Source organism: Musca autumnalis, unplaced genomic scaffold, assembly GCF_047663935.1.
Source record: "Musca autumnalis isolate F117 unplaced genomic scaffold, ASM4766393v1 scaffold_1, whole genome shotgun sequence".
NCBI lineage: Eukaryota > Metazoa > Arthropoda > Insecta > Diptera > Muscidae > Musca > Musca autumnalis.
In genome coordinates, this window is record NW_027411644.1 from 119,321,325 (window position 1) to 119,335,224 (window position 13,900).

The following is a 13,900-nucleotide window of genomic DNA, read 5'->3' on the forward strand; positions in this document are numbered from 1 at the left end:
AAATTCGTTCACACAGTGAACCTTTGGAGCAGGATGAATGTTTGGACTGGATTCGGATCGACCTAATATTTTTACCACAGATAGGTCTTGCAATGCTGATTACGCCAATATATATATCATGGTCAGGAAGTCCATACTTCCCGAGATATAGGCTCCGAAACTACAAAAAATCCCTTGGTTTTGACGATATGTTAGCTGAAATCGATTTTTTTCATATATAGCCGTCCTTCGGCCGGGGATTTAAGACTTTCTCCTATGGACAGGAACAAATCTCGGCTAACGCGAACAAAATTTTCCTTCAAACCGAAAATTTTTTTATCATCGATCCGAATCCAGTCCGTTTATTCAACTTATGCCTATTATATTTCTTCACAGATTTCTACAGAGATTCAGGCTGACAAAAGAGGCTTTCCGTTATGTACTTTCTTGTTTGGAATTTTCGTGCCAAAGTTCAAAATCTGTCCCCCCAATTTTGCAGTTGGCAGCAACGATGTCCCTTTTGGGAAGTGGCGGTTTCCAATATACTGTAGGGAATGATTTCCTTTTAGGTCTGTGGGGGCCCCGCGGCATTTAATTTAGTTGCAAGTTGCTCCCATAAACGATTTGAATATGCCCGAGCATCTGGACAACTAAATTTTCCTTTGGCCAAAGATGGGTGTTGAAACATGAATTCTGCCATAATCGCTTTTTGCTTAAAATTTATTCCGTTTACTTTTGTAGTCCTAAAAAATAACAACTTTAATTTTGTTTTCTTTGTTTTTCGCAGAAATACTTACATGTTCCTCTTATTTCCTTAAACGACTGCAAACACAAATTTTTCTAAATTGAATACGAAAATTATTTTTTTTTCAGTTTTGCTATTATTTCTCAACACAATTTTTTTATTCTTACTTTGTTCAGAAATCTTCGCATTTATTAACTAATTTATCTGTTTTTTGCATAAACGAAAGCAAGATTCAATTTGCACATTACTTTTCTTGCATTTTCTTTCCTTTTGCTTGTTTACGATTGGTAATGTAGCAACGAGAAATGTCTCGCAGAAAATTGATCGATAACTCGATAATTTTACTCGATACCGAATGTTATCATACCAACTTTGGGTACTCGGTTCGAAAAAACTCGATATCGACTCACATAATTAGGCCCAAGCATTTTAATTTTAACGATATTTGTCGATAAATAAAAAATGCCTTAGAGAACCCCACTACAGATGAGTTTTCATTTGACGTATAACCAACCCCCAAAGGAATTGACAGTTGAAATCCACTCGATTTCGTAAATATAAACGTACTACCACTTTACAAGTCAGAAACGATTTAGGGGTATTTCCTCCAACAAAAAATTTTTTTAGCTTTCATGTACTTTGAATAGTCAGAATATATTCGAATGTAAGGTGAAGAATAATTATTGTTTATAACAAAATTCATTCATTATTTGTGTATGTATTTAGTTTGTTTTGCAAAAATGGCATCTTATTTTTATTAAATATGCAAAAAGGGGGTTTCTATTTTTTTAGTTCAACAAAGAAAAAATACATTTTCCAGCAATGGGTTATTATTTCTATGTTGGAAAATTATGTCTGTTTGAAAAAAGCTTTTATGAATTTGGTCATACGATTGCTTTTTTTTGTATAATTTAATAGGTTACAAATTATTTCATATTCTTTCTTTTTTTCTATTTTTGTAATCCAATGTTTATTTTTGTAATTTTGTTGTTGTAACACTAAGTGTTTCAGACTTATTTTTGCACATGTTTCTAAAATGGAAGATATGCCCACAGGCTATCTTAATATTGCAATACACTGCCGCCTTGTAGGGTGCGGTACAAACTTCTTTTTACGTCTACAAGGCCCTTATGTGTCGAGTGTTAATGGAGGATGTGGTGCTCTGCAGGAGTTTGGGTTTATCTACGAGAAAGCATAATGCTGACTACATTTCCAGTGTTATCTAATACTTGGCGGGCTTCGTTTACACTAATATTTGTAAAATCACATCCGTCCACATCTAATATCTTGTCATAGAGACACAGTAATCGTGATGCGTCTGTGTCTGGTGTGGTTGAGACGACAAAGATTCCTTCCTTGTTGGGCAAGGTGTCTATTTGAAAACCACGATCACCTTCCCATTTCAATGAGATTTGTTTGACAGTAGGATTCTTATGCACTCCAAAAAGCCATGGAGTTTTACCTTTGTTGTTTGATTTTGTCAACATTGCGGCTGAGTTTAAGTGTGGTGATGCTGTCCTTGAGTTGTCCGTTATATTATTATTTTCCTTTATAGCTGTCTGTGAGTCATTGGATGCAATTTCAGTTGCACCTTTGCTGTTGTCCATTATAGATTGGGTTTGGTTGAATGATGTCGAGACATTTTCATCATCTTGCTTGGTTATATGTGAAGTTTTAAAATTGTTCTGATAGTCTGTTTCGTGTGACAAATCTACCATTTGGTAGATTTCGTGAGCATGTTCATCGACATTCTCCACTGAGTGATTTTGTTGTTGTTGTTGCTTCTGACGTATAGCTTCGTAGTTGGTTAAATCTTCCGGTGTCTTTTTGGTGAAACTTCGGGCAATGTGATAAGGTGGCGGATCAGGTAGATTTCCATTAGCTGTTCCTATTGTCATTTGACCCATTTGATGAGTCAGCATGTTGGAATGGAAGTATATAGGCTCCTGTGGTTGGGATGGTGGCATTGGAGCTTGTTGTTCCTGTTGTTGGTAGAATTGGTATTCCTGTAATGGTGGCTGTTGCTGATGATGGATAGGCTGATGATATTGCTGGTAGACTTCATTTGGACTATTATGTTCGTAGTAAATACTTCCATTGGGCACAATTCCCATGCCAAGAGGTGGTGGCATTTGTGAGTTTTCATTTATCTGTTGGAATTGCTGTTGTTGTTGCCACTGGACAGAGGAGGGATGAGTTTGCAAAATAATTTGGTTCCCTGCATCTCTAGGAGAGTGATGTAAAGCATAGTTTGTAACATATGTTGTTACTGTCGACTGACTACTTGGAATAAATTGAACAAATTCCTGCTGGTTAGCACTACTGCTAGCTACAATGTTGGCAACATCTGTAACATTTCCAGGTTCCTTGCTGTACTGCTCTTCAAAGGGTTTATGCTGATTGCGACGCAAATATTTTGCCATAAGCCGCAATTCCTTTGGATAAGGCGTTGGAGAACGCATTAGGAAGTCTTTAGTTTGGGCTGCAGGTACAAAATGAACACCATCCCGTAGCTGACTTGTACCACCGTAGGCGTTTGAAGGCATGGCGAAAGATGTGGAAGCAGACGACGTCGATGGGGGCGGCTGTTGTTGTGGCAAAGGCACTGTTACCATTTCCTCACGTTCGCTGATCTTTCCGGTTGTAGTTCCAGTTGTAGGTGAATTTTGATTAGTGTTGAGTATTGTGGTTTCTTCAGCAAAACATATGCGACGAGCAGGACTTACACAGTTGTTGGGCACCTCACCCACCACATTATTAGGTTGCCGTCTTATGCTATTGTATAGCTGATCGTCCGATTCATTATCTTTATTTCTTGTATTCTGTTTAGAGCCCAGTTGAGGCAGCATAAAACACGTTAAATGTGTTTTCTTTGTGGCATCCACGTATTGCAATGGCACCAATGGCTGAGCCTGGTTATTGCTTATCCACAGGGAAGTCAAATTAACTAAACTAAATACCGACACCGGTAGTGTGGCTATATGATTCTGCACAATATTCAAAACTTTGAGCTGTCGAAGGTGGCCAATGTTGCTAGGCAATTCGGCGATTTTGTTTCGACTAACGCTTAATACGCTGAGACTGCTGCAAGAGCAGATTTCATCTGGAAGCTGGCGTAAGTCGTTATCGTCGGCAAACAAATATCGAAGTTTTCTTAGTAGACCTATTGTGCTGGGCAAACGTTTCACCTTGTTGTGGCTTATCACAAGCTCTTCGAGATTCTCCAAGTTGGAAATACTATCGGGTAATTCTGTGAGATCATTCGACTCACACTTAAATGTGACCAAAGACTTTAGCATGCCTATGCTAAAGGGGAATGTTGTCAAGTCATTTGTAGAGATCGATATCACCTCCAAATTGTGCCAATTACTTATTTCGTTTGGTAGCGAAGTGATGAAGTTTCCATTGGCTTCGAAATGTTGCAGTTCACGCAGCTTACCAGCCATGGGTGGAATCTCACGTATTTGATTGAAGTCAAACCAGAACTCACGCAATTGCTTCAATTCGAAGACAACATCGGGAATTTTTGTAAACTCGTTACCTCCAATATCCAGTCGCTGTAAATTCGTTAGGCGCTGCATTGACTTGGGCAAAGAGACCAAGTTGTTTAGCCGCAATTCTACTATGCGGAGATTAACCAGCCGACCAAAGTTGGCCGGCAGGAATTCCATGTAGGTTTCATTCAGCAACAACTCCTGCAGCGATATAAGCGATGTAATGGCATCAGGCAAACGTTGCAGAGTATTACAGCTAAGATCCAAGTGTGTTAGATTCTTGCATGACTTAATACTATCTGGTACATTGGAAATGTAGTTGCGATTCAAATTCAGCTGCTGTAATTGTCGTAAAGTTCCTACCGCCTCAGGTATAGTCTCCAGGTTGTTATTGTTGGCGTGGAGTACTTTCAGGCCCTGACAGTAGAAGAGCTGCGGTGGTAGATTGTTGATTCTGGTCGAAGTCAAGTACAGTTCTTCAAGAGTTCTCTCATGCTGCCAAACCAGTGGGAACACATCGGTGAGTACGTTATTACTGTAGTCCAGTTTGTTAACAACTTCTTCGTTTTTGAATTGCAGACAAGGAAAACATTTCGATAAAGGCATCTTTGTTGAAGGGAGTAGTTTTACATTTGTCAGGCAGGTAGGTAGGTATAAGACGAGGAAAAGAACGGAACACAGATCGTATCACAAAAAGGCACAGTGAATAAAAATGCTCATTAACATTAAATGCGAATGAAGCGCAGTGATGTTTGAGTCACTAATCTGCTGGGATTTAGCTGCGACCGTTCCAATATGCCTCTGCCATTGTTTATTATGGATTTACTTTCTTTAATTTTCGGTGTTTTTTAAGAAATGAATTGTTTTTGTTAGGGATACGAAAGTCGACTTTTTTGTTGAAAAGTCTAAAAATCGTAGTCGACCATTGGTTGTGTGGGTAATTGAATACTCGACTTTTGAAGAACAGTGGGTGTGTTCGTTTACTCAACAATTTGTACAAATTCGTACAAGTTCAGCAACTTCTGGTAATCGGCTAAAGCCCTGCGTACATAAGCTGCCTTGCCTGCTTACCTTGCTTGCTTCAGATAAAAGAATAAAAAAGAAAAGGGCAACCCAGTTCGAAATTTCCTCGGCCTTCTTTATTCTTTTATTTTTATTATGACAAAAATGAAGCAGGAAAGCAAGGCAATCAGGCAGAGCAGCTTATGTACGCAGGCCTTAAGGTCTTTTGCATTGTACTGTAGAGTAAACGAACAACATCCAGTAACAATTTGTACAAATTTTGAGTAAACGAACACACATAGTGGTTTCATTTCATTTTTTTCGTTTTTCAGTAGTCACACGTGCAAATTTGCGGTAAAGAAAATTGAGTTTTTGGGTGAGAGCGGGGAGCGCGTGTGACTACTGAATTTCAAAAATCATAAGACCCAAAGTCCGTGTTTATACAGAGAAAGTTGATGGGAAAGAAATTGAGTTTATGGGCGAGGGAGTAGAGAAGAATAAGATGGGGTACCCACACCTCTGTACTGGCAAATTCTGTTTTGTTTCGTTTTTCTTCGTATACAAACTGAAGTTGGCTGCAGATTCGTTTTTGCATTTGCTTTAATTTTATTTTCTCTGTCGAAAAACAAACAACAGCGAAGACAATTGAAAAGACCTTTTGGAGGAAAAACTATTTTTTTAAGCAAAAACAATTCGAAATAAGTGGAAATATCAAAATTAAAATGTATGTATAAATTCTATTGCTCCAGTTTGAATGTCTAAACGCGGTCTAGTCAAATTTTCACTATTTCATTAATTAAAGCTTCGTTCCAGAACTAAAAAGTTTTTACACATTTTGAACATTTTTCCCCGAAATGCGTTCCCGTACACCAAAAAGTTGCAAAATGTTCACTTCTCTTTGAACAAAAATGGCGCTGAATGGCTCTCTCTTTAGAAACTTTTTACACGACAAATTTGCTTGCATGCTTCCGATTGGCTGACACGCCGACTTTGACATTTGTTCCAGTTTTTTTGACGTTTCTGCCATTTTTCCGTTCCCGTAAATTTTGGAAAAATGTGTGTGTTGGACTCATTTTCAACAGATTGCTCTTTTGACACTTTAATCATTAAAAAAGTACTGGAACGAAGCTTAAATGTTTTTATTAAATTTTTTATGCTTGTTCTGTTGTTAACGTTTGCTTGAGAAAATAAAAAATGAAAAAAATGCAAAAAAAACTTGAAACGAATAACAAGAAGAGGCAACACAACAAATACAGAAAACCACTACTTCATACACCTCGCCTATAAACTTGACGTCGTCATGTTGAAATCGTGCTAGTCTGACCATCGACTAACTCTAGCGCAGATGCTGAAAGGCGGGCTATATAGAAACCATAGACAAATAAAAAAATAGACAGAGAAATTATGTGTGTTCGTTTACTCAAAATTTGTACAAATTGTTACTGGATGTTGTTCGTTTACTCTACATTACAATACAAAAGAGCTTAGTCGATTGCAAGAAGTTACTGGACTTGTACAAATTTGTACAAATTATTGAGTAAACGAACACACCTATCGTAGTGTGCTTGTTTTTTTGTAGGGTTCGCTCTTACAACCAATATGCTGTGTGTTCACTCAATTGCATTTTGTTTTTGGGTAAATTGCAAGATTTTTTTATATGAGGATGTTGATCCGGCCAAATACTACCCACATATTGTCTTTTACCATCGAAAATAGTTTAAAAATGTATAGTTCTTGCCATTTTAAAAATTGAGTATCTCGTAAGCTGCCTCAATTCTCATTGAGTGAGAGAATTTAGGTGAGAGGATTTCTTTGTCTATTCTTTTCAGGGGTGCCAACTTGGTGGTTTTCCCGCTACTTGTGGTGATTTTTGACGTGCAAAAACCACTGTTTAATAGCCCGTTTAGAATAGTCATTTCATGGTATAAGTAAAGAGGTAGATTTAAATGAAAAAAATCTATAGAACCCTTGTTTTTCTTGAATTCCTAAAACTTCAAAATAAAAGCAACTAATGGGTTTGTTTACAATGCATTTTTGAGCATTTTATAAAAAACGCGAAAAATGAATAAAGAGTTAAGTTTTCTCCACATAATCGAGTTGTGAATATGATAAACTGATTGTTTCAATGCAAATCTCACCAATTTCTTCCATACAAATCGTCTAAAAACAATTTTAAAAATCATTGAATTTGATTGTTTTTAAAATTGTTTGGCATATTATTCAAACACCACACACACATACACAGTTTGTTTACATTGTTTTGAAGTTTTAAGCATACTCGAATGAAAAAATTTAAATTGACATAAAGCTTTGGCTAACCTTTCTTATTAAACCATGAGTCATTTTAAATCGACTCGATTTCTAAATCCAACTTTCAAATCGTAGTTGTTTAGACTAGTCTAAAATAATATAAGATGCCAGTCAGCTGATCTTTGTTTACGTATACATACGCGAATTTGCAAAAAAATGCTTGAAAATTAAAAATGGAATGGAATAATGCAAAAATAATCTGCCAAATTGCTATTAAATATGTTGTTTACAATTTATATTAAATTAAAGCTACATCCATTTTATTTTTATTTAATATTTTTTCTATTTTTCCGCTTCTGTTTGTTTTTGTGTGTTTGAACGTTTTTCACACGATAAGGTTTGCCTGCTCAAAAACGTGGTTTCCGTTTTGACTCTCATTCGTAATTTTCACATCTAGTGTTGCGTTTTTGAAGTCATTGTATACAAGCGTACTTTTTGAACAAAAAGAAGTACGGTTTTACATAAATGTACCAAAAAGGTTTATGTGTGTATTGTATTTGAAAATTAAAAAAGTAATTCTGTTGAATCCCATAAAATTGGATAAAATGTATGCGTTGTTAAAATTGTTGCCTCATGCGCACATGCCATGTTAAAAATAATGTAATAATTCTTACCACCTGAAGGTAAGAACGTTTTCAGACGATAAGGTTTGACTGCTCAAAAACGTGGTTTCCGTTTTGACTCTCATTCGTAATTTTCACATCTAGTGTTGCGTTTTTGAAGTCATTTTATACAAGCGTACTTTTTGAACAAAAAGAAGTACGGTTTTACATAAATGTACCAAAAAGGTTTATGTGAGTATTGTCACTTTTTACAGCATTTAACACAAAAATGAGTATTTCCCAGCTAACAATTTTTTCCGAGGGCTCTGATTTCCGATTTTTTTCCGAAATTTTCTGAATATATTTTAGATATTTGTCGATTTCTCTAATGTTTTTCTAGAAATTGTACCGATTTTCTAAAACTTTTTTTTAAGAATCTCTGCACATTTTCTGAAGAACCTTAAGAACCTCGTTCCGAATTCGTTCCGATGTCTAACCGATTTTCTAACGGATCTTTTTGTTCGATTGTTGTCGAAAAACAAAGTGATTTTTTATAAAATTCGCATATACAGTTTTTGAATTGTTTTAATATAAATGCAACATATAATAATTCAAGCTAGTGTTGATAGCTTTAACATACTCGTGCACATTCTTCTACTATTAATCACAAAATGATAACAAGAGGGAAAATCATTAGGAAGTTTGAAATTAGAATCATCCATAAATAGGGAATTAAAAGAGAATTGTTTCTGAGTTTGGGGATTTGTTCTGTGTTGTGTGTCAATATCAAAAACGTCAGCGGCCAAGAATTTCATCAGATTTTTTCCAGAAAATCTAATCTTTTCTTCGAATTTTTCCAGAATTTCTTTCCGAATTCGGACCGATTTTCTTCAAAAAATCTAAATTTTCCACCGAATTTGTTATGTCAGCCGATCATATTTCTTTTGCCACTCAATGAAACTTTCATAACAAATGATGAAAGTTTTTGCGGCACGTATCGAGCAACACCCTAATTACAGAGTTGATTGCGATCAGCTGTTCTTTCGTGTAATATGTATTCTGCCGGTTGGCAGGCCTGAGTTCGAAAGAAAAGAGGCAAAGACAGGTTTGCCAATATACGACATAATTTGTTGCAAATCATTTTTAAACGACGGTTGAAGTGCTAAGACGAAACAGGAAAAGATTAATTGTGTGGTACATGGAATGCCAGAACATTCCAACAAACGGCAAATTCACATAGCAGTGCAGGGAAATATTACAATTGGATATTCCAATTGGAGTGGGAAAGCCATTATTAATAATGTGAGTAAATTTATTGCGTGTTGTTTGTGACAAACACATTTTTAAGAAACATTTTGCAAATTTTCAGCATTTGCAAAAAGAAACTCACGGCACAAAGCCGAAGTACCGTTACCCGAGGGGCTGTACCACCACGAGGTTAACAGCGTTAGAGAAGAACCAAAACCACAACATTTTTCCACACCGACTTGTCAGCCATTAATGCCCACTTCTTTTATTCCGGAAAACTAACTTACACTGCACCCAAAAGCCGAACTGTCGTTAACAAAGGCACCACCGTTTGCAATTTTGTGCTTTTGAAGCCCGAAGTTTCATATAAATACTCCCCCATTCTGCAATTTTGTGTTTGTCAGAAAGCTCGTCATCATAAACCAGCGAACAACTGGCCAACTTAACATAAAATATTCTGAGAAGATTTACGTCGGCAACAACAGAGGCTGCCTTCAAAGAGTCAATCCGTCAACGCTTCGACAGTACCAACCATCCCGTGCTGTCTCAAACCAACATACCTTACCGGATTCCTGTCATCGTCACCAACACTCCAGTCACACTACAGTCTCAGTCAAATCCCATAAACTGCAAGTGTAATCTGGTGGAACAAGATTAAACATTAAAGTTGCCTTGTGCAGGATTCTGATGTAAGTACGTATATACCAGCCGGTACAGTCGTGACATTCACACCGTGAATATTTTCAATTCGAGGGTGCCCATTTCTTCCCCGTTACAGACAGGGATAGAAATGGGACCAGTTTTTTAATACATCATTCGACGGTCAGCCGAATATAGCCGCTAGTTCCCGGAAAAGATTCCTGAAACCTATTATAGACTTCAAAACTAAATTTCGTATAATTTATATTATTTTCTATCACGTGCGAGCCCTGAGTTCAGTTTCCAGTGCTTTCCATAACGGGATTCAATATGCACGTGTCAATATAACCTTTTTTTCATTCGGTTAGATTCAGATTCAAGCTTAATACCCATGTGCTCTTCCCTTTTGCAAAAGAAAACAAGAGAAACATAAATGGAATTTCGCGATAACAAATTGGATTGGGATTTTGGAACCAGACTTGATATGGAACTCGAACAAATTTCGGTATTGAAATGTAATTGTATTTCTAAATGAATTTAATACCAATTTCAATCCATATTCCGTACCAAATTTTATATCGAATTGTAATTGGATTTTTATTGGAATTTAAAATTCGATTTGTAACCGATTGGAATTCGCTTTTTGTGCCAAGTTTGAATGCGATATGAATGGAACATTTTATTGGATTTTGATATGAATTCGTAACTATTTCCAATTCATATTTTGTATCGAATTCAAATTGAATTTCATTGAGATACTCAAATTGAATTCAACATTAATTTCAATTCATATCTTGTATCGAGTTCAATTCGAATTTCTTTAAGATATTCAAATTGAATTCAATACAACTCAAATGCATATTTCGTATCGAATTAAATTTCCATTTTCATTGTCATTTCATTTTAATTCCATTGAGATACTCAATTAAATTCAACATTAATTTCAATTCATATTTTGTATCGAGTTCAATTTGAATTTCATTAAGATATTCAAATTGAATTCAATACAACACCAATTCATACTTCGTATCGAATTCAAATTGGATTTTATTGAGATCTCGCTATTTATGGCGTGTTTTAATTCGATATGAATCGAACATCATAATAAATTTTATTGGATTTTCATTTCATACTGAATTCAAACCCCTTTCTTTCCACACTCTGTGCCAGATTCAAACGAACTTTATAACGACTTTTTTTTTTGGAGGTTCGAAAACAAATACTGGACAGATTTCAATTCAGATTTGAATTCAAACCGAGTAGTTTAATGGATTCCATTGATCCTTTTTCTTTTAATTGGTATCAAGTCCAAATTTCGCATCAAATCTGGTACCGATTTCAGACCGATCGTTATCGTGAGTAATACTGTAGTTTCGAATCGAAACCTGACCATATGTTACATCTAAATCAAAGAACCGAATCTTGAACACATTCATGTTTAGATCCTTAAGTCTAAATCCAGTTAGTCATTCGATCGGATCAAAGGTCCAAAATAGAAGTTTGGACATACGGGGTTAAACTTTCATCACTGAAATTTCCTATCCTCAATATATCCTTAGATTTTTTTTCTAACTTAATCCCACATTAACAAATAAATTAATGATTTAACAAGAAGAGAAAATATTCAAAATCTATCTTAACAATTCGGTACGATGATACAATCGGGATTCTGACGTCAGTGGTAATTATGGTCAGCTAGTCGGTTCGAAATCCTAACTTCAGATTCTGTATTGGCTCCGTATTGGAAAAATTCTGGGTTCTGACTTGTCTCTCGTTTAACCGATGAATTTCCGAATTGAATAAAAGATAGCAATTCTTTGAACCCTGTTTATTTGCAATTGCGTTTATTTTCCTATGACCTCAGGGTCGCACGTGAGCGAACCTATATAAGATATTTATATACTTTTTTTTTACTTTCTTAGTTTTATATAAATTTTTATTGCATTCCATATTTGAATTTAAGCAGTATCCGTATATATCACCTTAAGTGTTACTCACTTATGAACTTAGCGTTTGATCTACCACTCCATGCATCCATATACTTATATATGGGTCGCCATATATCGGTAGGTGTATTGCTTTGAGTGAACTTCGAATGTTTAGGTGCATACTCATAGCTATACGAACATTTTTTTCTATAAATCATCTAATTTACCACAAGTTATTAATTTTTATTCGATTTGTTAGTGTTGATCCCAGTTTTATTTTCTTTAAGAAAATATAAACCGCCGAAACTGCGGCATAACCAATTATCTACTGAGCTCATTAGGTCATTAGGTCCAGATTCATGCATAGTGAAATTAAGGTGCAGAGTGGCACGCAAAATTGGGATGAACATTAGGTTCCTAATTGTTCAATCTTGTACATTTACATCTTATTTTTTTTACACTAATCCCCAAAGGGGCTATATGAATATAAATCTAAATTAAATTAGACCATAAGTTTTCTATGTTTATATAGCCGTTGAGTCTATATCAATAAACCTAAATGGATTTTTGAATTGTAATTGAATATAAAAACATGTACTGAGAAGTTATTTAAGGGAGGGTTGCAAAAAGGTTAGGGCATTCAGTCAACATTATCTTTGGGGGTTCTCAAATTTCTGAGGCCCATAATGGGGACTCGTTAGGAGTCCATGGGAGGGCATAAGGGTATCCTGCTCCATCTATAGGTACCCTACCATCCACAGCGAATACTACGGTTGTTACTCAGCAGCAACAATGATGCTTTGTGTGATTCGATGTTATTTTTTTGTATATGCTCGAATGTACCCACGACTAAGCCAGGCGATAAAAGAAAATGAAAATGATACACTTTCCATCTAGTATTTGGTTACCCAGTCACATTCGAGGGCATATTACAATGGCGCCCAACGTACAGCAATTTGTTAGAACTGAAGATATATAGTATCGTATTCGAGACATTAGATGTTGATCTAATTCAACGTTAGTTAGCTGCGGATCGTGCTTTATAGGGACATATTCACTTAATGGCATCTTCAAGTGAACTATTTTGTTTGTCTTGAATGATTGTTCGATTACAATATTCAATATTTGCAACAAAATAGTGAAAAGTTAGTATCTATAGTTGCTACTAGAAGCATAAGTAATGCATAGTCATTCATATTGACGTATGTATGGTCGATCTATGAATTTGTGGTATTACAAATGTTTTCTGTCTCGTTTCACTCTAAACAGGACTTCCTGGAATATTTTTTGTGCTGAGCTGCACAGTTTTATCTCGTTGTGGTTTTTTTTCCTGTTGACTGAACCTAACCTTTTCTTAACACCCTCGCTTTATGTATGAATATCATAGTCAATACAATTTGAACTGTATACAATCTTTTGATTATTGTTGATCGGATTTTATTTTCGTATGGGGAATACCTTCTACTGGACATCTTTGCACTTGGTAGACAAATTTTGACATACATTTATTTGGAAATTTTCCTGGAAATTATTGAGATTAAAATTATCGGTAGTGGTTGTGATTGTTGGCACGTTTAGGCATTAGGCGTTTGAGATTTAGTTCAAATTTCCTACTACTAAATTACCATCGTTTAAGGGTCGTCGCCCATAAGACATTTGTTTTTTTTTGTGTTTTTTTTCTAAGACAGCAGGAGGGGTCTGATAGGCTCAGACTACCGATCGTTAGTTCTTAATTTTAAAATATATAAGCTTTAAGTAGTAATATATTTTTGTTTGTTTTCACGTACACACAGGGTGTACACAGAACTGGACTAACTGTACCTGAAAGACTGGTCTTCATCTCGACTCGAGGTCAACTGAAGTACCTTAAGGTTATAGGGGCGGTTAGTCTGGAGAGCCTTCGGACGGCAGCGCTCAACCTTGAGTTGGAGCATTTTCCGTAGGACTGATTGTTGTCTGGTTGTCGATTTCTCTGTGTATCTTTAGAAAGCCGTTCTATGCTTAACTAAAGAT

The 13,900-nt window shown here is 35.9% G+C and overlaps 1 protein-coding gene and 1 long non-coding RNA gene across 2 annotated transcripts; one reads left to right on the forward strand and one right to left on the reverse strand.

The window, feature by feature from the left end:
* Positions 1 to 1,433: 1,433 nt before the first annotated feature.
* Positions 1,434 to 5,164, reverse strand: Lap1 (leucine rich repeat containing protein 7 lap1). Its single transcript, XM_073989781.1, has one exon. It carries the CDS (start codon positions 4,822 to 4,824, stop codon positions 1,903 to 1,905), a length of 2,922 nt encoding a protein of 973 aa, XP_073845882.1. The 5' UTR covers positions 4,825 to 5,164; the 3' UTR covers positions 1,434 to 1,902.
* A 3,825-nt stretch (positions 5,165 to 8,989) lies between these two features.
* Positions 8,990 to 12,478, forward strand: LOC141405457 (uncharacterized). The gene is made up of 2 exons (XR_012413203.1): positions 8,990 to 9,374; positions 9,442 to 12,478. It is a non-coding gene; the product is annotated as an uncharacterized lncRNA (long non-coding RNA).
* Positions 12,479 to 13,900: the final 1,422 nt, after the last annotated feature.

What these genes read in the sequence shown, in the direction of transcription:
- Lap1 (XM_073989781.1), bottom strand. Translation starts at nt 4,824, where the DNA reads ATGCCTTTATCGAAATGTTTTCCTTGTCTGCAATTCAAAAACGAAGAA.